Source organism: Pistacia vera, unplaced genomic scaffold (assembly GCF_008641045.1).
Source record: "Pistacia vera cultivar Batoury unplaced genomic scaffold, PisVer_v2 Contig282, whole genome shotgun sequence".
Classification (NCBI taxonomy): domain Eukaryota; kingdom Viridiplantae; phylum Streptophyta; class Magnoliopsida; order Sapindales; family Anacardiaceae; genus Pistacia; species Pistacia vera.
The window spans coordinates 400979-425010 of record NW_022196093.1 but is presented as its reverse complement, the minus strand read 5'-3'; the positions used below and the strand labels follow the sequence as shown (position 1 = coordinate 425010).

General features: G+C 37.3%; 3 protein-coding genes across 3 annotated transcripts; all 3 read left to right on the top strand.

Annotated features, from left to right (window-relative positions):
* The first annotated feature begins 975 nt into the window (after nucleotides 1–975).
* LOC116134083 (uncharacterized protein At1g76660-like) lies at nucleotides 976–4556 on the top strand. The gene is made up of 2 exons (XM_031419750.1): nucleotides 976–1358; nucleotides 2917–4556. Exons 1-2 carry the CDS (start codon nucleotides 1245–1247, stop codon nucleotides 4174–4176), a joined length of 1374 nt encoding a protein of 457 aa, XP_031275610.1. The 5' UTR covers nucleotides 976–1244; the 3' UTR covers nucleotides 4177–4556.
* A 599-nt stretch (nucleotides 4557–5155) lies between these two features.
* Nucleotides 5156–6623, top strand: LOC116134097 (BTB/POZ domain-containing protein At5g41330). Its single transcript, XM_031419765.1, has one exon. It carries the CDS (start codon nucleotides 5166–5168, stop codon nucleotides 6558–6560), a length of 1395 nt encoding a protein of 464 aa, XP_031275625.1. The 5' UTR covers nucleotides 5156–5165; the 3' UTR covers nucleotides 6561–6623.
* A 7678-nt stretch (nucleotides 6624–14301) lies between these two features.
* On the top strand, nucleotides 14302–17105 carry LOC116134090 (cytochrome P450 86A22). The gene is made up of 2 exons (XM_031419759.1): nucleotides 14302–14495; nucleotides 15070–17105. The coding sequence occupies exon 2, from the start codon at nucleotides 15075–15077 to the stop codon at nucleotides 16701–16703; it is 1629 nt and encodes a 542-aa protein (XP_031275619.1). The 5' UTR covers nucleotides 14302–14495; nucleotides 15070–15074; the 3' UTR covers nucleotides 16704–17105.
* Nucleotides 17106–24032: the final 6927 nt, after the last annotated feature.

Below are 24032 nucleotides of genomic sequence, written 5' to 3'. Positions count from 1 at the left end.
AATCGATTCAATTGGCCTGGTTGAGCTGGGTTTTAAAACAATGATACTCCAATGTAAAATTAAGAAAATTTGGGATGATGAACTTTGAAGCCCCCACCATGTATTTAAGCGTGAAAACTTAGTTGATTATGTAAGGGGTGACGAAATGGTAAGAGAAGTGCCAGCAATAATTGGACAATCAGGTGTGTATGAATGTACAACCTATTTGAAGGAGTTAGAGGCATGATTGCCATTGATAAAAACTTTGTTTTATGATGTCAAAAACTTTTGTAAGGATTTTATTACTCAAATCCAAAAGCAAATCAAACAATCATATATTCTTCTTTGCTCTCATCACTTCATCAGCAAGACCAGAATCACATTCACATTCACATGTACTGGCACGTTTCACTGGACCCATTCACTAAGCTTTTGATGATTAGGCTTTTGATACATCTAAAGTTTTAAGTTACCCAAAAGCAAAAGTTAAAATCTTTAGTGCCTGAAATCTATACATTAAAAAGGTCTTATATCTGTCAAAAAGCCCCCTTTTTCCTATGTGCCCTTTATTCCATCTTCATCACCTTGTTGTAATATTCAGGGATGGAGAAACAGTTATTATGATGGAGAAGTTGGTTGAATGAAGAGGGATGGGGCCTATCATACGCAGTGGGTTATGTGCGCACGAAAGCCATCATGGATGGAGAAAGTGGATGGCCACAAGCACACGTGCACACATTTGACATTCATTACTGTAATCTAATCTATATACCTATTCTCGCTTAACTATAATTCTTTTATTTAATTACCTTTTTCATTTATTAGACTAAACTACCCTCCTCACCTATCTCCACCTACCTTCATTCAATTCACGTAAATACAAGTCAACAACAAGGACATAAATGTACATCAATTATATAACTATTCTAGCCTAAACCTCGTGTCTCCGTTTATCTCATACGAACCAAGTCACTGCCGTGTTTGACCTCAAAAGGGTTTCTTAACACGAAAATGTATGTATAACATAAAAACATTTTATTATAAAATATATAATAAAAACTATAGTTTTAGAGAGAGAAAATTTAATATCTCATAAACTTTGAAACCAGATTTAGATTTGATTTAATTTCTTTTTTTTTTTTTTTTTTTAAAGCTTGGAATAATAGCTTGTTCTATAAATCTTAGTCTCTCTCTCTCCCTCTCTCTCTCTCTCTCGAGTTTGATCACTTTCTCGGGAAAATTTAATTTGATATTTCTCGAGAAAGATGAGAGGCGTTAATGGAGATTCAAGAGCTTTGAACAACACTTTGGAGACTATAAGCGCGGCTGCTACTGCGATCGCTTCAGCTGAGAATCGTGTTCCTCAAGCTACGGTTCAGGTGAATCATTTTCTCCCTTTTTTTTAATTTTATTTTTAATCTTGGTAGTTGTTTTTTTTATGTTTTTTGGTTATTTGATTATTAGATTTAAGATCTGTTCTGTTATTTGTTTTTGTTGATTATGGTGATTTTTTTTTTCTACGTGAATTTTGGCAATTGTTGTGGTGATTTGTTGCCGTTTGTTTTGGTTTCAAAAGTCGTGAAAGTTTTTCCAAAGTGTCTATTGAATCTTTAGCGTGGGTAGCTTTTTGAAGTTTGACTTGTCACTTCTACTAGAAGAAATTATGCTGCTTTATTAAGTTCCAAGTTGTAGCCTTTTTGCTTCTTTCTTTTGCTCTGTTTTTGAACTAATGATTTGGTACCTGTAATTACTGAAGTTGGCGAATTTTGAAAATTTCACATAATAAACTACTCTAAATAGATGAAGGAACTGCTTTTTATTTTAACTTTTTGGTGTGGTTTGCAATTGAGTTGTAGTTGTTGATTTAAACATCGGAAGCTCCCACACATATATGTTTATTTTAACAGACTTTTAATTATGCATTTGCGGTTAAGGCTGAATCAGAATACATATGAATGAATGATCGGCATTTCTTTTCGAAAATTAGAGGAACTTATTTTTTGCTATTTCTGAAATTAAAAGAAGACAAATATATATATATATTTTTTTTTTTTTTTTTGCTGTAGCAAAGTCCCACCCGTACTGGAGGCCTATGCTAGGACAAAATGATTATGTCTATTTTACTGAGCATGAAACTACATCAGGTGTTTTCAAACCAGTCAAAACAGAGTGAAAATGCAATTTTTTTTTTTTTAAATAATGCATGAAGTGGTTGGAAGCCTGTGCGTCAGATTTGCAATAGGTTTCTAACGTACTTGCTTCGGTGCTTCCTTTTCTTGATACTTACCAACTGGTAGCTTTGATTAGAAAACGTATGTAAGAAACCAATGCCTGATGATGTTGTTAATTGCTCAGATAACAGGTTTACTCGTTAATTTGACAACTTGAGGTAATTGCAGTCTTACCAATGTAGCTTCCCAGCATCCAATTGGATTTGGTGCCTTACTCTTATAAGATATTGTTGATTCACACATGTTTACTTGTTTCCTCTTGGTTGCTTATTGATGTAGAAAGGCATTTCTGGAGTGTAAATTTCCCTTTCAGTATCTGTAATTCTAGCTTATGAAATGTAACTGGGATTGTAACATCGATTGCTCTTTGCCTCTTCTATGTACGTTTGAGCTTTCTTGGGTGCTCATGGAAGCAGATAAAGGAGACATGATATATATGCATTGATCTAGTATCTTTACAATTGAATTGTTCTGTTTTCAAATTAATGAGGCCTTAACTGGCAGTTTCTGCAGTCTCTGATCTGAGAAAGATGGAGTGAAGCCCAGGAACTGATTGGCAAATGTTAAACGGAGTTTTTATTTGAATCATTCATTAACTATCTGGTCTTTGATTTTTATTTATTTATTTATTTTATTTTATTTTTTTGGTGAAGGAAATAGGATTTTGGTAAAAATTTCTGAACCTTATTTATTCTTGCGTATGCAGAAGAGAAGATGGGGTGGCTGCTTGAGTATGTACTGGTGTTTTGGATTTCACAAGCCCAGAAAACGAATTGGGCATGCTGTCTGCGTTCCTGAACCAATGGCCTCCCGAGTTGATGCATCAACAGCGGAAAATCCAACTCAAGCACCTGCCTTCGTTCTTCCCTTCATTGCACCTCCCTCCTCCCCTGCATCTTTCCTTCAATCAGAACCCCCTTCTGCTGCACAATCGCCAGTAGGTTTACTTTCTCTTAACTCTATATCTGCCAATATGTACTCCCCAAGTGGGCCTGCCTCAATTTTTGCTATTGGTCCTTATGCTCATGAAACCCAGTTAGTCTCGCCTCCTGTCTTCTCGACCTTCACCACTGAGCCATCGACTGCTCCTTTCACTCCGCCTCCTGAGTCTGTTCACTTAACTACACCTTCCTCACCTGAGGTGCCATTTGCACAGCTTCTTGAACCAAATCTCCGATGTGGTGACGGTGGTCAGAGATATCCATTTTCCCAATATGAATTTCAATCTTATCACCTTTATCCTGGAAGTCCAGTCGGTCACCTGATCTCACCTAGCTCCGGCATCTCAGGTTCAGGCACCTCCTCTCCTTTCCCTGATGGTGAGTTTGCTGCTGGGGTTCCTCAATTTCCTGAGTTCCGGAGGGGTGATCCTCCCAAACTGTTGAACCTTGATAAACTTGCTACCCGTGAGTGGGGGTCATGTCAAGGTTCTGGATCTTTGACCCCAGATACCGTAAGGTCCACTCCTCGCAATGGTTTTCTTCTGGACCATAAGACTTCTGAGGTTGCTCTGCAGTCGCCGTCCGAGAATGATCTCCAAAATGACCAGGTTGTTGGGCATAGAGTCTCGTTTGAGTTAACTGCCGAGGATGTTGTAAGATGTGTAGAAAAGAACCCAACAACATTGACTGAAGCTGTATCAGAATCTCTACAGAGTGGGGCAACTGCTGAGAGAGAAGAAACTCCCAGAAAATTTGAAAATGTTCATCAGTGCCGTGTTGGAGAAACATCCAATGAGACACCAGAAAATGGTCCAGCGGATGTGGAAGTAGCACCACAGCATCAGAAGCAGCAGTCTATCACACTAGGTTCTAGCAAAGAATTTAATTTTGACAATGCAGATGGAGATTCATGTGAGCCTAATCTTGCTTCGGAGTGGTGGGCAAATGAGAAGGTAATTGGGAAGGATACCGGGGCCATTAAGAATTGGGCCTTCTTCCCTATGATGCAGCCAGGTGTGAGCTAACTAACTAGTATGCTCAACACTTATTGTCCCTCCTCCATGTTTTATGGAGCATTATAGGGATAACACAACACAACAAATAATAGACAGTTTTGGTGTTATAGATAGATGGGAAGGTGTATTCAATTGTCTAGCAAATAGCATACACATGAAGGCTGTTTTTTTAGAGTCCTTCGTGACCTAAAAACAGGGGGGAAAATTGGGGTATATTTTGTTTAGTTTTGCATAGTGTAATATATAAACATCAGGAAGACGGATTAACATCAGTTTTTAGCTCTGTATCTTCATCTTTTTCCACATGTATTATAAATGAATGGTTGAATAGTAACAATAATGATGCCACTAATTATTTTTTCGCAATATTCTTGTACTGCAGAAGTCAAGTCAAGAGCATTAAATGGCTAAAACTTTAATCTTTTTCTTTAAAGAAGAGAATGGAATCCATTAAAAAGGAAAGCATAATTAGAACCTTCTTTGAACTTGGTTAGTGATTAAAGCATCCTTAATATAACCCATAAAGCTTGGTTCATTGAACTTGCTTTTTATTTTTATATTATGGTCATGGACTGCGCATAATCTATGAAAGGATCCGCACGTGGAACACTCACAACAAAGCATAAAGTTGGTAAAATATGACTCAAATCATCTAACTTAAAACCTAACCAACCAACAGACTTTTTGAATATAATAATAAATCATGCTTAATCATGAGTAAATATGATAATTAAGAGCATATGAATTATTAATCCTTCGTGTTAACAGGTAGCAAACAACCTCCAACCGAAGGGTCCATCTTGGACGGCTAAATCAAGACCGTTCACTGCAAAGTTTCGCTAAGATTCTTTCTCCTATTTTTGACCTGAAACCCATCTTTGACACTCTAGAACAAACTAACCCAACTCAACAATTTCCCTCCATTTCATATAAATTAATCGCTCTCTCCATTTTCTTTTTATGAGTTTTAAGAAATTAGGGTTTTTGATTCTTTTATAATGCCCTCAATTTCAGTTGCAAATTCGATGCCACCTTCCAATTTGAGGAAACCTTTGGAATCAAATGTGGTTACGATTGATGTGGGCGGACAAATCTTCCAAACCACTAAACAAACCCTAACCCTAGCTGGACCTGATTCCATCCTCTCCCAGCTCGCTCAGTCCACTCACCGATTCGTTGACCGTGATCCCGAGTTGTTCTCTATACTTTTGTCCCTATTGCGAACTGGGAATCTCCCGTCCAAGGCTAAAGCTTTTGATATTGAAGACCTGATCGAAGAGTCCAAGTTTTACAATATTGAATCGCTTTTGGTCAGCTCTCAGTCGAATCCCTCGCAGTTTGACGCTTTCAACCTCGAGAAATCGTTGGTAATGCCGTTAAATGGCCGTGACTCGCCGTCTACAATTGCGACGACCAAGTATGGGACTCTTCATGTTTCTCACGGAAGTAAAATTACGTCCTTTGACTGGTCCATGAGAAGGAAGTCTACAATTTTGACTCAATTCGCTGCTATCGATTCTTTGTTAGCGATGTCTCCAAGTGTTGCTGCAGCCGGTGCCAGTGATTTTTCTGGGCTGCAAGTTCTTGATCTTCAGAAAGGGTATGTGAAAGAGACTTTGAATTGGGAAAATATGACTAAGTCTAGTTGTACTGTACAAGCAATTGGTTCATCAGCTGATTGTTTGTTTGTTAGTTTTGAGTCGGGTAGGAGAAATTCGAATTCTATTATGGTTTATGATATTACTAGTTTGAAACCCGTTAGTGAGATCGGCCATAATGAGATTTATGGTGCTGAAATAGATTCTGCGATTCCAGCTAATAAGTTGAGGTGGCTTTCGGGTTATAATTTGCTTATGTCAGCTGGATCACATAGTGCCATTTCTGGGGTGTCGGGGGATATCAAATTGTGGGATTTAAGATCTGGTAATATTGTGTGGGAGGTTAAGGATAAGGTGGATTGCTTTTCCGATGTCACCGTATCTGATAATTTATCGGCAATTTATAAAGTTGGTATCAGTTCTGGGGAGGTTTCTTATATGGATTTAAGGAAATTGGGAGATATGAGTACGTGGGTTTGTCTTGGTGATCAGAACAAAGTTGTTAATGGGAAGAAAGAAGGGTCTGGATGTAAGATCGAGAGTCATTCGAACCAAGTGTTTTGCGCAAAAGGAGGTGATATAGAGTTCTGGTCAGAGATTGTGATGGGTTCGAAAAAAAGTAGTGAAGGTGGGTTGTTGGAACAGCGGGTGTTTAGGAAGAATTTGATGGGAAGAGTGAAGGATATGGGAGGTTCGAGGATAACCAATTTGGCATTTGGAGGCAACAAGATGTTTGTAACGCGTAAGGGTCAGCAATCTGTGGAGGTTTGGCAGAGTTCAGTGAGGGGATTCTGATTGGGAAAGGGTTAGTTGGGTTATTGATTAGGAAATGGTGTCTTTACATTGTTTGATGTGAGAAAATAGTATCTTTACATTGTTTGATGCGAGGGAATGGCATCTTTACATTGTTTGATGTCCACAATTTTGGTACTTGTGGATTCTGGTCTTACTCGGTTTCCTAGCTTTTTCAAAAGAGTACAAGGAGCTTACTTTGAACCTTGGAGTAATTCTCTGTGGATGAGAAGTGAACTGCAACTTGAATGTAGGAGCAGGTTTATGATGCGAGCTTAGAAGAGCAGGTTCTTAATCCAGAAGGTTTTATTGAGTTGCATTCTCTGATTCCACACTAAAGCTACAAGCTTAGTTCACAATTCACAAGCATAAGCTGGAGTTTTAGTAGGTGCCTTCACTGCACTGTTGTAAATCTATCGTTCTAATCCAAAAATCCGCTGTCATCGAAAGTTGATTTTATGACCTGTTTCTGACTGTCGTTCTGAGACTTGTTGTCTCTTATGATAGTCAAATTCTTAGTTTAATGCATTTGTAAATGACGTGGAGTTTTTTTATCAACCCTGTAATTATATATAATTTATTATTTTATGAGATTTAATTTATTTTTCTCATTGTTGAACACTAATTATTTGACATATGGCTTGTCATACCTGTTTGATTGCTATTGGAATGAAACAACACTTGTGTCACGTCTGAATCAAAATGACTCCTTTCCATGTTTATTTACTTTCAAATTGTACTGTTATTTGTAGCTATACTCAATTTTGTGCACTGATGTCACCACAAAGGATACATTTCGACTTTAATATGCTGCTAAAAGCTAGATGAATATTCTGTCATAGATGTTGATATTTTTTCTTAGTTTTAACGTTTGTAATTCTTACCATGGTGTTTGTTGTTCATGTTGTCTCAATATATTGTTCAATGTGGAGATTCTTTTTTCTTTTGAACTTTGCACTCTTTTAATTGGAATTTTAGTCTGAGTCCCTATTTTATTATCATTTCGTCTTTAATACATGAATTCATGAGTAGTTTGAACTTTGAAGTAAATACCCAATTAGAGCATTTTTCAGAAACGTGAAAAATCCTTACGCATAGTCTGGATTTAGCATATCAGTATCCAGAAGCATGTTCTGACAAAGATTTCTTAGCCTTATAGTGAAACAATTCTACCCAATTTGAAATAATGGAACATTAGATCTCAAGACAACTGAATACATTCCAAAAGGAGCATATAGAGAAGCTTGAAATAGACTAAAATTGAAGAAAAGGGAAATGCTGAAGTAGCCATGCACAAGTTCATATGTGACTGAATATCTCTCCTGTCTTCATTATAATTTCCTAGTTTGGTTGAATATTTAGAAAAAAAAGGAATAAGTCAGACTTATAGGCACCAGGGTTGTGACATGGTTGAACAACAGAGTTTGTCTGTACTGGTTATGTATCCACCCAAACATTTTTATTTTTCTTGTCTTTATCTTAGTTGAAGTAATGGGATTCAACTATATCTTTGGTTGAGTATCATTTTGGATTCATTGTGTATATTTTACAAATATTATTGATTGATGATGCAGTTAGTTAAATAATGAACTTATTTCAGTTCATTTCATATTCATCATGTGTTTAATTCTTGTTCAGAATCTTTATAAGTAATGTTCATGTGTTAGTTTAATTCTTGTTCAGAAGCTTTATAAGTAATGGCTCTGCTCTTACTCTTTTACTATCCTTTTGTCATTTTTATTTTTTGACCTCCTTTTTAACTGTTCCATTTTCTTTGTGGCCTATTTCTATTGCGAGTATCAAATTCATCTGTATAAGTTTTAAGTCTTTCATGGCATTTTCAGAATCTTTCTTTGTAATGTAAGCTTGCTAATATTTCTCATCCACATGCCAGCTTTTTGTTTGGGATCAACATTCTTGACTCTGTAGTTATAGGGGAACTCCACAACACGTGTATTGAACATTTTTAAATTACGCGCCATATTTGGTCTCTCTGCTTTGCTTAATTTATACACTGCTTCAGTTCCCCAGCCTTGAAACTGCCTGACTTTTGCCCTGCTTGAATGACAAAAATCTTACTTTCTGCTAAAACTTCATCATTCTTATTGGCATGGACTTAGTTCTTCTTGTTTTAAGTAGCATCCTATTCCTATTCCAACTCTGTTTCTTGTGATTTTGTGCATGAATTTAGCTTCTCAAGTCCAAATGAGAACAGGTAGGAGTCTTAAAAGCCATAGAAGTGTTTTAAGTGAAAGTGATATCTATAGGGTCTCGGGTGTTGTAGTTGATGTGTTTTCTCAAATAATGAAGGAAATGGTCACAAAATATGGTATCCATGGGAATATCAGAATGATGAATGATGCTGAACTTGGGAAGCCACAAGAATTCGTTGAAGAAAAGAAAGATAAGCCAAAGAGATGGACGAAATTGTCATGGAAGACTTGCATTTACCTTGCTATTATTAGAATGTCGGCTATTTTGCATGTGGGTTTAAACATGTCATGTACTGCACTTACAGCAGCCCTCGTTCTAATAGTTCTTGATTTTAAGGCTGCCGAGCCGTGCTTAAATGTTCATCTAGCCGTAAGGAACCATTCGTTGCACATTTTTGGAGCCTCTTTTGACACATTCAATTAAATATTGTATTGATTCAGTTCTTCTGCTTCTCAAAGTGAAGAGAATAAGCCACGGCTTATCCTGACATGGGTGAGCACAGTTGCTGGAAACCTTTCCTAGTTGGGGTTAGCAGCAACAGAAACTCTTTCCTACATCGTGTATTGCTAAATCCATTTGCTTTAATTTGGTACTTCTATGGTTGGATGATTATACCAACATCGGTGGTAAATTAAATTAAGTTCGCCGTGCTAGGCCCTTGGGCTATACTCTCTCTTTTTGGAACCATTTAAAACTTGGTCTTCCCTCAAAGCTTATAATCACAACAATGGGCTTAGCACTGATTAGAGGTTAATTGAGCCCTTGGTTATTAAGTCTTTTCCAGTGTTCAGCTAGAACGGCAACTCAATGTGATTCAATAAAAGGTTGGAAGATTTATGGCATTAGAAAGTGAATATTTTGATTAATTTAATTATTTGCAATTGTTGGTTAGGGCAGGCCTGATTAGTACATACCAACTCCTACTGACCTAATGACAGATGGGAATTTAATTTGCAGCTAAAATTATTAAGGAGGTGATCCAAAATCATTTATTATCTTTATGCAATACTTGGAAAAAGTTGCCAGACTTTGCTTTTGATCATCAATGAATTAAAGCAACTACCCAGATGGACAAAACAGATGTTCATGATCTTTCAACATTCAAAACTCTCAATTCCCACCTCCAGTCGGCCACAAACAAGGTCTATTTTCTCCATCTAATTTCAATAGCATTAATTCAGTTTCCAATCTAAGCAGAAGAATGACACAGCAGGAACAAGCAACTATCCTTAATTAAACCCTGTTGAAAATGGAAAAGCCCATCGCAGAAGAAGGTTTTGAACTTCAATGGTGCCCACATTAGAGTACCAGTAGGCAGTAGCAGCGTTTATGTACTGTTACTGTTTTATAAATATTTACTATCCATCATGGTACTAAAAGTTTTTGTCAGATTGACACTTCAATTTTGCAGAGTTTGAGTGAGAAAGCCGTCAAGTTCATTGATGGAATCATCCAAATTATTGCCGTCAGATAGTTCAGAAACGCTGTCACTAGCAGTCTTATTTAAGAACGGAATAGCAACGAAAATTAACTTTAATTTCTACAGCGGATGAGGTAATTGAATTAATCATAAAGAACAACCAAAGGGTTACATAATGATAAAGGAGTAGAAGAGAATATGACTGTTTTTTAAATTCGAGTCTAGTTGATGATAAAAGAGTGAGATAAATATTTAATATGGTTGCTTGAGTTTGAGTTCTCAAGGTTACTAATAGAAATGGTCACTGAAGTTCAGACCCTGTTGGTAGTTTCATGGTCTTAGAAGATTAATTGAAATGTGAAAGCTGGTCCGAACGCCCAATTCATCAAAAAGAAAAAAAAATCATAATGTCATTGAATTGGTAGAGATAATTAAATTCATATTGCTATAAATAAAATATGGTACTTGAATATGAAACACATGGGGCTGGACTAATTGATATATTTTCTTTGATTCTAAATGAGATTTTACATATATACCTGTTGATCTAACTACCTACATGTTATTGTCCATTGACTATAATTTAATGCTTTTTTCTATCAGAAAACTTGTATTCTCAACTAATTTTTTGACCTCATTTGTTTCCTTTTCCAAAAATAATTTTAAAACGTCAACCGGATATAGAAAAGTATTTAATTTGATCCATTTATTTACTGTAAGTTTTGCTTCTACATAGTATTGTATAAGGATAAGCTACAGATGGTTTTTTGGTAGTTCAAATAGTGTACCTATCTTTAATTAAATTCATTTTTCCCCTATAAAATAGTATTTATTTTTTGAGGGGTATATGATAGCGATTCAATAAAGACACCCACTTCAATGCTCTTGGTTAAAATATAGAGTTAACGACTTTTTCCCACCCATATAATGGCTTAATGCCACTTTTCCACCCACAAGACACAAACTTTTAAAACACTACTTTATTATCTAAATTTATATTCTAGTGGTGAACAGAGAACAAATTCGATCCAAACTGTTGAGACTTTTGAAGAAGAGAGACCAACGAGTCTTTTGGTGCTGAAATATTGGATTTTAATGATTGGGATTAATTAAAATTTGACTTAGGAGTGGCAGTTGTGCAAACCCTAATCGCTTAATTTAGGCAATTGGAGGGGATGGTGGAGTAGGGTTTGAAAAGTTTTTGTGAGTGATGATAAAAAAAGAGAATAATGATAGTGTGAAGTCGCAACGATATCGAAAACAGAATATAAATTTAAGTAATAAAATGACATTTTAAAAATATGTCGATAAGAACCCATCATTAAACCATTATTAGGGTGAGAAAACGTCCTTTACTCTAAAATATACCATCAATCATCGTGATCCTAGACGGTTCGGACGCATGCATGGGGTTCAATTGATGTCATTAATAATTGGAGATTGTTAATTTCAACGATCTGGAACGTTGATCACATAATATAAATATCTAGCTACAATTTCACTCATAATTATAAACAGATTCTTTGCCCTTTTTTAGGGCAAATAGTTTGGTATTCGTTCAATTGATACAAGGTCAAGTAATAGCCAAATAAATCCGATCAATATCAATGAAGTTAGAAGAAATGGTTTATCCTTTTATTATTGAAAGTAATTAGTGATTTTTAATCATTTTCAAGATTCAAACATTAATACTCACCCGCGCAACACCAAATAAAAAAGCTAAATAAAATTTGTTTGCAAAAGAGAATTTCTGGATCTCTCATTGTTGACGCTTGATTTTGGACACCAACGACTCGCATATGCAAAGTGCTAAGAGAATCTTAGAAATTACACGTGATGGATCCATGAGATTTGAATATGGAGCTGAGATTATATATGTTACAGAAAACATAAATAATAGACTAACAAGAGAGGCTTTTATAGTGGTTCGGATGCTGAAACAAGCGACACCTACATCCACTGTTATTTTATTGATCTGTGACTGTTTCTATGATTTTGCCCATAAGACATACAAAGATGAAGAAATACAGTGTTTACAGAGAGAAAGAATTAAGCTCTTATCTATGTTTTAGCTCTCATATGTCCAGCCCCCTTTTCCGGGAAGAGAAGTGTCAATTTATACACCTCTGAACTCAATGTAAGGAGTGTTTTGCAAGTTGCCTTGACATGTGGAAGGCTCTTGTCCGGTGGAAGGCTCTTGTCCAGTGGAAGGCTCTTGTCCATTCATTTCTTGAAATGAGATAGGGTTGGTATGAATATCTTTGAGCAGATATGGGCTTGGCAACTAGTACAAAAAGACATTTATTAAGCTAACATAAGCGTGACTTTTAAAGCATAACAGAAGCCCCCCCAGTTTTTGGAGTGTGTAATCGCGCTTCAGAAACTAAGGTCTTTGATCTGAATGGTTGTTGCACTATAGGCTGCAGTCTCGAACTAAAGAGCTCGAACTATTCCGAGCCGATCGAGTGTTGAGAGTTAGGAGCTGATCGCGATCTGTTAGGAGCTCGACCTGAAAGTATAACAAGCTCGACCTGAAAGCATAATGAGCTCGACCTGAAAGCATAACGAGCTCGACCTGAAAGGTCATAACGAGCTCTACCTGAAAGGTCATAACGAGCTTGACCTGAGAGGTCATAACAAGCTTTACCTGAACATAACGAGTTCGACCAAAAAGCATAACGAGCTCTACCTAGGCATAACGAGCTCGACCTGAGAGCACAACGAGATCGACCTCAGAGCATAACGAGCTCGACCTGAAAGGTCATAATGAGCTCGACCTGAGAGATCATAACGAGCTCGACGTAAAAGCATAAATAATAGGCTAACAAAAGAGGTTTTTATAATGGTTGGGATGCTCAAACAAGCGACTCCTACATCCACTGTTATTTTATTGATCTATGACTATTTCTATGATTTTGCCCATAAAGCATACAAAGATGAAGAAATACAGTGTTTACAGAGAGAAATAATTGAGATCTTATCTATACTTTAACTCTCATATGCCCATCTCCCTTTTTCAGGAAGAGAAGTGTCAATTTATACACCTCTAAACTCAATGTAAGGAGTGTTTTGCAAGTTACCTTGACACATGGAAGACTCTCGTCCATTCATCTCTTGAAATGAGATAGGGTTGGTATAAATATCTTTGAACAGATATAGGTTTGACAGCTAGTACAAAAAGATATTTATTAGACTGGCATAGGTGTAACACTCGAGGCATAACACTCATCATTTATGAAAATGGTGGACTTTAAGGTAACATCATACAGTATTGAAGAGGTGAGTAAGACTAGTTTGTTTTGACATATCAAGCAGAAAACGAAAAATACCTAAAATTTCATGCTAATTATGTTTTAGTTCATTTAATGGGATTTGATCGATCATTGCTCCTTTTGGGACGTATAAAAGGCCGTAACATCGATGAAATTTTCCACATGTGGGACATTGATATATATATNAGCTGAAGCGTGTAATTATCATTAAATCCATGGGTTCGTGTGATTGTCAGGATATAATCCGGCTTTATGTCTCATTGCTCTCTTCCCAAGCTGATTTCGCATGATTTATTGCAGGGGAAAGGGACGCGTGTGAGTCCCATATCATGTAGCAGGTCTGACGTGTGCGTGTTGCCCTGACGGGAGCAGGTCACTCTTCACGTGACTTTCCCACGTCAGCCCTTATTTTCCCAGGCATAACATATATATATAAATTTCTCAGATGAAAATGGCCATACAGACGTACATTTTTTTGGCTTTTTAATGATCTTATCTAGATATGACCAAACTCTTCAACCTTTTCATTATGGAGTTCTCAAATAAGTTCATTAAATTCATGTTGAGCTCGTTTCTGGAGTCTTCATGGAATAAAATTATCTTAAAAATATATAATTCTACGAAAAGAAAATGAGAGAGTCGGCTGCAATATTTAATTATTTTATGAACTTTAATAATATCAAGCTACTAAAGAACAGAAAATGATCTCATTGATTAATCATATTTCATGCATACAAGTTTTTGACTTTGGATGATTTATAAAACTGGTGGCTGGCTGTAGCAATAAAAGTTTTGAGTTGCTCAACGAACCCAACGGGTCACTTGCATGAAGAAACCATTTTCATTAATGAATTACAACTTGGAAACCACCGACGATTAACACAAATTAATCCTATTCCTGTAATTTTTTCCCTCAAAAACAATACAAGATAGGTAGACTTGTATTGGTGTAGATAGGTTCTCAACTAATTTCATTAACTTCTTCATTGAATGCTAGAATTTAAGGTGGAGAAGAAGCTCCTACAAAATTAGGTGAGCATTTCTTTTCTCCTTTTGAGTTCGTGTGTTAATGTATAGCACCATTATTTTATGGTAAGACGTTGATATAATTTTAGTGATGCCTTTTAATTACCTTAATATCAATTTCAACAACATAGGTGGGCCTTCAATGCTCTCTGTTTTTACATGCTCCTTCAAATCACTTTATCTATAAATCACTTTTCTTTCAACTCCTACATGCACTTCTCGTTCTTTCCCTCCTCCACTTCTTCTTCTTTCTCTTCCTTCTTCACATCCCAACAGTAAACCTCCTCTTACTCTTAGTCTCAGTTTTTTGTTCCATTCCATTTACAGAAACTCTGATCATCTGGGTTTAGTTGTAATCAGAGTTTAGTTTCTTTTCTCCATTTTTCTCAAAGTGTTAAGCTTCACATTCACGCATTTCAATCCTGAAAGCTACATTCCAACAAATACTATATTTTTATTTTTATTTCTTTGGTTACTTAGGAGAATAGAATTCGGATTTCTGTCTTTCTTCCGGGATATAGCTTGAAGGAAGAATTATTTTGGTGTGATAACGTACACAATTTATTACGTGGTTCTGCAGGTCACATGGATACAACAACAGCTTTAATGCTCTTAACAGCATTAGCGGCTTATTTAATATGGTTCAAATTCATATCACGATCGCTGAGTGGTCCACGTGTTTGGCCACTATTGGGCAGCCTCCCTGGCCTCATCCAAAACGCTAATCGTATGCATGACTGGATTTCGGACAATCTCCGCGCGTGTGGCGGCACGTACCAGACATGTATCTTTGCCATTCCATTTCTGAGTCGGAAGCAGGGTCTCGTGACTGTCACGTGTGAACCCAAAAACGTGGAGCACATTTTGAAGGCCAGATTTGATAATTATCCAAAGGGTCCCAATTGGCAATCTGCATTCCATGATTTGCTTGGTGATGGGATCTTCAATTCTGATGGAGACACGTGGCGGTTCCAGCGTAAGACTGCTGCACTGGAATTCACGACCAGGACTTTGCGCCAAGCCATGGCTCGGTGGGTGAACCGATCAATAAAGCATAGATTTTGCCCGATTCTTGAAACGGCTCAGCTTCAAGCCAAGAAGGTTGATCTTCAAGACCTTTTGCTCAGGATCACTTTCGATAACATATGTGGCTTGGCTTTTGGGAAAGACCCAGAGACGCTATCACCAGGGCTTCCCGAAAACGGCTTCGCAATGGCGTTTGACAGAGCCACTGAAGCCACACTTCAACGCTTTATTTTGCCCAGACCTATATGGCGGCTCAGAAAGTACTTTCGGCTTGGCATGGAAGACAGCATGAGCCAAAGCCTTCAAGACATGGACGCTTATCTATCCGACATCATCAGTACACGTAAGCTGGAGTTGGGGAGCCGGCAGGAAGGTGGGACCCCACATGATGACTTGTTGTCCAGGTTTATGAAGAAGAGAGAGTCATACTCAGACGCATTTCTTCAACACGTGGCACTCAACTTTATCCTAGCTGGACGTGACACCTCATCAGTGGCAATGAGCTGGTTCTTCTGGTTGGTCAGTCAAAATCCAAGAGTGGAAGAGAAAATCCTCATCGAAATTTGCACCGTCCTGATGGAGACACGTGGCAGAGACATATCCAAGTGGGTAGAGGAACCATTAGTGTTTGACGAAGTTGACCAGTTGAGTTATCTCAAGGCAGCATTATCTGAGACACTAAGGCTGTACCCATCGGTCCCACAAGACTCAAAGCACGTGGTTTCCGATGATGTCTTGCCGACAGGAACTTTTGTTCCGGCGGGTTCATCTGTCACATACTCAATCTACGCAATGGGGCGGATGAAATTTATCTGGGGTGAAGATTCCTTGGAATTCAAGCCAGAAAGGTGGTTAAATTCTGATGGTAAAAAGTTTGAGGCACAAGATTCATACAAGTTTGTTGCATTTAATGCTGGTCCAAGAATTTGTTTGGGGAAAGATTTGGCTTATTTACAAATGAAGTCGATAGCGGCGGCAGTGTTATTGCGCCACCGTCTGACAGTGGTGCCGGGCCACCGTGTGGAGCAGAAAATGTCACTGACATTGTTCATGAAGTACGGGCTGCTGGTAAATGTGCAGCCGAGGGAGCTGAAGCCAATAGTGGAAAAGATATGCAAAGGTAATAACAGTACTGTGGGCTTTAATGGTAACTGCCAGGGTGTTGAAATGGTAGCTGGAGTTGCTTAAGTCAGAGTCTTTGGTTTGAATGGTGTTTATTTTAATATGTGCATATAAAGGCGTTTACAATAATTTGTGGTATTCATTATCACATATTTAATTTAATGATGTAACTCTTATAAATATGGCAAAGTCATGAGGGTGTTTGTCATAATAAATAAATCACGGTATTACCAGTCGCCCTTTGGAGTCCTTGGAAAATAAATATAATATTACACCACCATTTTTAAGGCAAAATGCATGGTTGGTCTACGTCAGATACATCTTTGTCAAAGATTCTTATGTGGAATTAAACCATTTTGAGTTGTACAAGAGACTGTCTCTTGACACATAGGTTTTCTCTGGAACCAGTGGACCTTTGCTGCTCAAATGTGTAACTCAAATACTGTAACTTTTTTTTCCTCTTGGTATAAATGTACTCTCCATATTTTATTATACATAGTGAATATAAGAGTTTAAAGATAAATAATGTATGCATCAATTGGTGAAATTTCCATTTTCTTTTCATGTAATTGCACTGAGATAATTTCTTCTTCTTAATTCTTTATGGTCATAGATATGTTTATAAATTTGCAGGAAGTAACTTATAATAGGGGAGGCTCAGCCACAAACACAATGCTGTTTATAAGTTGTATCAATCAGTAAATTTGTATGTGTTTCTTTGAACTACTTTGCCAGCCCATTCGTCATAATAATAATAATAATACATCTCTGTCGTACTCAACTCCCACTACATAATAGGGTAGTAAACGCAATAGAGCTGTATGAGTTATTATTTATAGAGTAAACTACTATTTCCCACCCAAGATTTGCCTTAATAACTTTCCCACCCAAAAAGTTTCATAATACCAAACTACCACCCACAACATATTTTTGTCAGTAAATTTAGTTATAAAGAAGGGTAAGATGGTCAAAATTCATGGGCAAGATGGTCATTTTATTATTAAAAAATTGAAGTTGTGGGCTAAGGCGTTGCACGTGTCCAGGGTACTTGAATTTAGAAAGAAAAACAAAAGAAACGATGGCTTTTGCGTTTTTTGGAAGCGGCGACTTTTGGGTTCTGGCTGAGTGGCTGACAGCTTCAACTGCATTCCGGTGATTGTTTACAGCGACCAGTGAGTGTTAATGACAAGGTAGACTGACGGGGTGGACCTGTGGTTGGCGATTTGGAGTTTTGGGTTCGTTTACAGTGTTGACGATAAGGGTTTGCGGTTGTTATCAGAGAGTTTTTTCAGCAAAGGACTAGTTTTTTCGATGAACGGCAAGTTCTTTGGTCAATGACAGTTGGTCTACTGACTCATTGCTTTTGAAGTCGTTCCTCAATGAGGCTGGTAATGATAGGGTTTGCGTTTGTGAGTGGTTGAACTTGTGGAGGATTGGAGGTAGTCATCTTTTTTTTCACCTTTGTTGGTTTCGTTTACTGTAGGTTGTATGGAAAAAAAATGTGGTTTTCGTTTTGCTGTTTTCGTTTGCAAATGGGTTAGTGACAGGAAGATTTGTTTGTTGTTTTCGTGTACATAGGTTTAGTACTTTATGATTCTCAAGGTACATTTTCATGTTCTTGCTGGTATGGGATCACAGTCACAAAATGTTGTTCATGCCCTTGCTGCATTAAGAAATTTCACAATGTCTCAGAAGGAATAAACTTTGGATGAGCTGCTGCAAGACAAGCACTTTTGTTACACAGAAGATGGTAAAATAGGACTTGGTGTCAGGTCTTGCCTTGATTTGCGGAGTTGGTTCTGCAATCTGAATGTTCCTTCCAGTGAAGTGTGCAATGAAGCTGTACTGAAGGTTGTATTCAATTGTTTCTTTGCCGCTCTACTTTCCAGATCTGATTGATGTTTGTTTAGTGCAAAGTTTTACTTTTATTTTTAATTTGATTAGTCCATATGATTATTTTACCCAATTAGCTTATTCGATACCCTTAAAGGAAGTTCTTTCTAGGTTGTTCTTGATGCTTTATCAAAAAACATAATTAAGTTTGTAACGCTTCCAGCTAATATAAGCTTTTATACGGTTCAGTTAGTTGGAAGTTAAGATATATTTAAAGATATGCTCATATGCATAGTATCAAAGATAAAATGTAATATGAGGATCCTTTTGGTTGTATAATTTGCTTATCAAACGGTAAATCAGTAAATCACAATGCAAAATTATTGTAGAGTGTAGACATGTATTGTTATTTAAGTTGTATCGTTTGTTCCAAACTGCACTTGTTTTGGAAGAGGTGAATTTTTGATGGTTCTGAGTTAAAAATGGCTTGTTTTTTACTTGTTTTGGTTGGAAATTTTTTTGTTTAATGCTGGTTAATTATTTGTATACTATATTTATTATAAGTTTAATCTATTTCAGGTCATAACCTTTGGAGATCATCAAGGGTTTGGAGTACATGAAGCACCATAATTATAGCCTCGTGTTCATTAACCATGTTTGTCACCCACAATAGATCGAATACTATTCATATTTTTGCTCTATATATATATTACTATCGTTAGATTTATGAGGTGGCATTAGGGAGATGGAGCTGAATTTGTTTAATTTTTTAAGTGAGAATTGTGCCAATAAATTAATTGGCTTTTTATTTTTTTAATGAGATTTTTTACAGGTACAATGACGTGATTTTAACTCCATTTTGTGATTAAACCTGCTTGTTTATTTACCCAGATTGAAATACTTGTAGCATCGCAATTGCTTCTTTTGGGTTTCAATTCAAGGAATTGTATTGTGATTTTCAAATCTCACTCTTGCTAATATGTACTTATTATATAAACTGGACAAAATGGTTATATTAACTGCTTCAAAATTTTAAAATCTCAACGGTTAGTGATTGATTTTTGCATTAAGGACAATTGGTAATTTAACTTTACACATAGTTGGGGTATTACGTAATTACACAATTAAAAAGAGAGTGTATATGAATTGGCTGCCTTGATATGACATACTGTAGAGGCATTTCTGTCTTCACACGTTAAATCACGTATTTAATGGATTTACTAACGTAGCATGACGTTCGGATGTAATTTGGTATTTAAACTTTTGGTGGGAAATTGATTGGCAAACCTTGGTGGGAAATGTCGTTTACTCTTTATTTAATAATAGGGGGGCTCAGCCTCAGGTGACGTATCAATAGGAATAGTGATTATTATTATGGGAATGGGCGGCAAAGTAGTTGAAAGAAAAACAATAAGAGAAGCATTGTCTCGTCTTAATGAAGGCCATTGGTGACATCGATTCACTGTAAACAGCTGTCAGACTCAACGGTAATTGGCTGCAGCTTATGAGACATGAAAGCTGTGTATTGTTATTGCTGACTAATAAAGAGAAATTATGTCATACAGTAAGTCAGTAGAGTTTACATTGTCTCTGAAAAAGACTTATCTGTAATCGTGTGAATATCAGAAAATAGATAGTTAATACAAGATATACGTATCTTCAACAAGTATAAATAATAATTGAATGAACCCACATCATTAATGCTCATATTTATTACTGGAGACTTTGTTTTTAGGAGATGAAACAGGTCTTACTGTTAAGTACTTTAATTAGTCTTGTTAATGGCGAGGATTAACTTAACATCTATATCAATAGTTCAAAACTAATTGACAAATTATTCTTATATTAATTAAGCATTCCTGCAACGCAATTACCACCAGGAGCAGTCTGAAAAGTTTATTATATTTTCATCAAGATATCGCAGTTTGTTGGATTCATCAACAAATTTTGAGGTTCTTGTATATAGCTGCCTTTTTGAAACCTTCATAAGAATAATGGCCATTTCCCATGGCAGGACTAAGTTGATTGTTACCACTGAAAACTCCTCCTCCCCACACAACATCAACCATTAACTGAGCTTGACAGACTGGAAAATAGGGACTTGGCCAGTACCCTTATCATCTTCTTCATATTTAAGCCACCAGTTTTCGGATTTTTTTTATATTTTTTTATCCTATGCATAAATGAATTTTTATTCAATTTCGAGACCATCTATAAACTACTCTAATCTTAGTCTGGAAAGAGTGTACCTGAGATACTGGTTGTAAACAACGAACAATCTTCAACCTGCAGATTAACCACAAAGCAAACCAAGATCTGCAAAAACAAGGCACACACACACACACAAGATATACCGTGGTTCGCTTGTTCAAGATAGAACAGTTACATCCACGTTGAACTCCAGAATTGGAGCTCGCTGCACTAGTATTGATATCCCCAAGTATTACACTTTACGAAGAATCTTCTTCACTAACAATCTCAGAAACAATCACTCACTCACTCTCTGTATCCCGCAAATCCTAACAACTCTAGAGTGCTCTATAACCTTCAAGGAACCCCTGCCCTCAAACACAACTCTAAAGGATTCACACAGAGAAGATAAACCAGAATGAGTATGTAAACCCTAACACAGACCACCCACCAATTTTTCAGAGAAGAAACGAATAACCTAAAAACTCGATTACCCTTAATGCGTGAATAGTCCCTTTTATCCTGTTGACTTTTGAACCATTTGACCGTTGGATTCTCTTTATTGTTGATGGCTGAGATTCATTTGGGTGTTAACAAAACGGCAGCGTTTTGTTTCCGGTTAAAACCGTCGTTATACTTCATTATTAACAATCTCCACCTTGAGTATGCGGAAGTCTTTTCAGTAAAGTCAGGTTAGCAGCGGCATTTCCATACTCCTTCTTATTCTGATTTTTTGGTTATCCCACATGTAATAATTCAAGCGTGCTTGAACTTTGCAATTGTCACAACCTTGTTTCCCATGTCTGCCGGTTGTTTTCAGTTGGAATCTTCTGCAGTTTTCACTTCTCTTTGGAGATCATATCCTCACAAAATGATACCTTACATCCACGTGTTTTGTTCTCTCATGGTACACGGATTCTTTCCCAGATGGATGGCACTCTGACTGTCTGAATATACTGTCACGTTCCTCCACACTTGGCTTCTTTCAGGAATCCTTGTAGCCATATGGCTTCTTTGAATGCGTCGTTACAGCAACGTATTCAGCTTCAGTTGTGGACAAAGCTACCAATGGTTGCAGTTTGGGACTTCAGCTGATGCAGTTTCCTCCAGGTAAACTGATATGCTGTGTGTGGATTTCCGCGAATCTCTATCACCTGCAAAATCGAATCTACATACCCAACCAGATCAAGTGTGGAGTTTTCTTTAACAGAAATTAGACCAACATTTTCTGTACTTTTAATGTATCTTAGTAGCCTTTCAGAGCATTCCAGTGATCACACACCCAGGGTTGGACATGAATCTACTTAGGAGTGATATGAAAGATAAAATCAGGTCTAGTACTGATCATAGAGTACATGACAGAACCATGGCATTTGCATATGGTATTGTTTCCATTTTTAATCTGTCAGATTCTGTTTGGGACTTTGGGCTTTACTGAGAATGAAGTGACTTGCTAGTGGCATTGTGGTACTTTAGAGTCACTCATTCCAAATTTAACACAAGTTTTTGCAGATAAGGCATCTGATCAATTTTAGGCTGTAATTTTTTCTGTTTCTTCTATTACATACCTAAAATTTTCTTAGCACAGCCCAAATCCTTCATGTCAAATTCAGCATGCAATTCCCTTTCAAATCCTCAATTTGGGCCTTAGAGTTACTAATTAATAATGTCATCAACGTATAATAACAAGTACACAGGGTTTGTATTTGCATGTGCAAAATATAACAATTATCATGCTCACTTTCTAGTAAACCCTAGGCCTACTATAAAGGAGTCAAATCTTTTGTACCACTGCCTGGGTGACTGTTTGAGACCATACAGGGATTTATGCAACAGACATGCATGATCAGGGAACCTTTTATCCTTAAACCCTATAGGTTGACTCATATGAATCTGTTTCTCTACATTCACCAGCAAGAATGCAGTTTTTACATCTAACTGCTCTAACTCAAGGTCATAATGGGCTACTATAGATACATCAATCGATAGTTTTAAATTTACTACAGGTGAGAAATTTCAGTAAAGTCTATACCTGCCCGCTGGGTGTGCCTTTGCTACCAACCTGGCCTTGTATCTTGGTGGATCACTTGTGTTTATGCCCTCCTTTAGCTTGTACAGCCACTTGCAGTCTACTAGTTTGACATCCTTTGGTTTTGGAACCAGGTCCAAGTTTTTGTCTCGCCTCAGAGAGTCCATTTCCTCTTCATGGCATTAAGCCAATGTTTCTTGTCCTTTGAGTTGACGGCCTGTTCATAGGAGTCAGGTTCTGTCCTCTGGATTTCTACCCCAGCAGCAGGGCTGTGTAAATGAGGTCTGCATAACTGAACCTTGCTGGTGGTCTTATATCCCTTCTGGTTCTATCTCTGGCCAGTTGATACTGGCCAGATCAGTTGTTGGTCATTGTCAAAGTTTTCTTCACTTTCATTTTCACCATCAGGTTCAGCATTGGTTGCAGTGTGCTCTGTTTCATATTCTGGTTCATCATGTATGGTCTCAGGCCACCTGTTGCCTTGTTGACTCCACCTCAAACTGAGTGTTGTCTTTTTGCTGTGATGTCTTCACTTGTTGGCTTGAGGTACCTGCATTGTTATTAGTAACCCTGCAAGGGAACACAGATTCATTAAAATAACATCTCTACTGATGATGACCTTAACCCCTGGTTTTTCTCTATCCCACAGCCATATCCTTTGGTTCCTTCTTGATATCCCAAAAATACACATCTTAGGGACCTAGTTCTAATTTTCCATCTACTGTATGTGCATGCTGCACAGCCAAATACTCTTAGGTGGCGGAGTGAGGGTTTCTTCCTGTCCATCTTCTTCAGGGCATACAGAGCCAGTAGCAGTAGAGGGAGTTCTATTATTAATAGCAGCTGTGGTTAAAGCCTCTCCCCAAAAAGACTTAGGTAGTCCAGCTGTGAAGAGAGGCATCTAACCTTTTCTAACAGTGTTCTATTCATTCTCTCAGCAACTCCATTTTGCTGAGGTGTTCTCCTAACAGTCTTATGTCTCAAGATCCCCTGGTCTTTACAGTATGCATCAAACTCAGTGTTACAGAATTCCATGCCATTGTCAGTTCTGAGTGCTTTCACCTTTTTCTCCAGTGGTTTTCTACTAAAGTCTTCCAACTCTTAAACTTGTTTAGTGCCTCATCTTTGGTTCAAGAAGGTGAACCCACACTTTCCTACTGAAATCATCCACTATGGCTAGAAAGTAACTATTTCCCCCATGGTTTTGACTCTTTTTGGACCCCAAAGGTCTGCATGAAGGTAATCCAAACATCCCACAGACAGGTGAGTGCCTTTTGGGAAGCTCAGCCTGTGCTGTTTACCCATGACACAGACCTCACAAACTCAGTCTGAAACATTGTCAT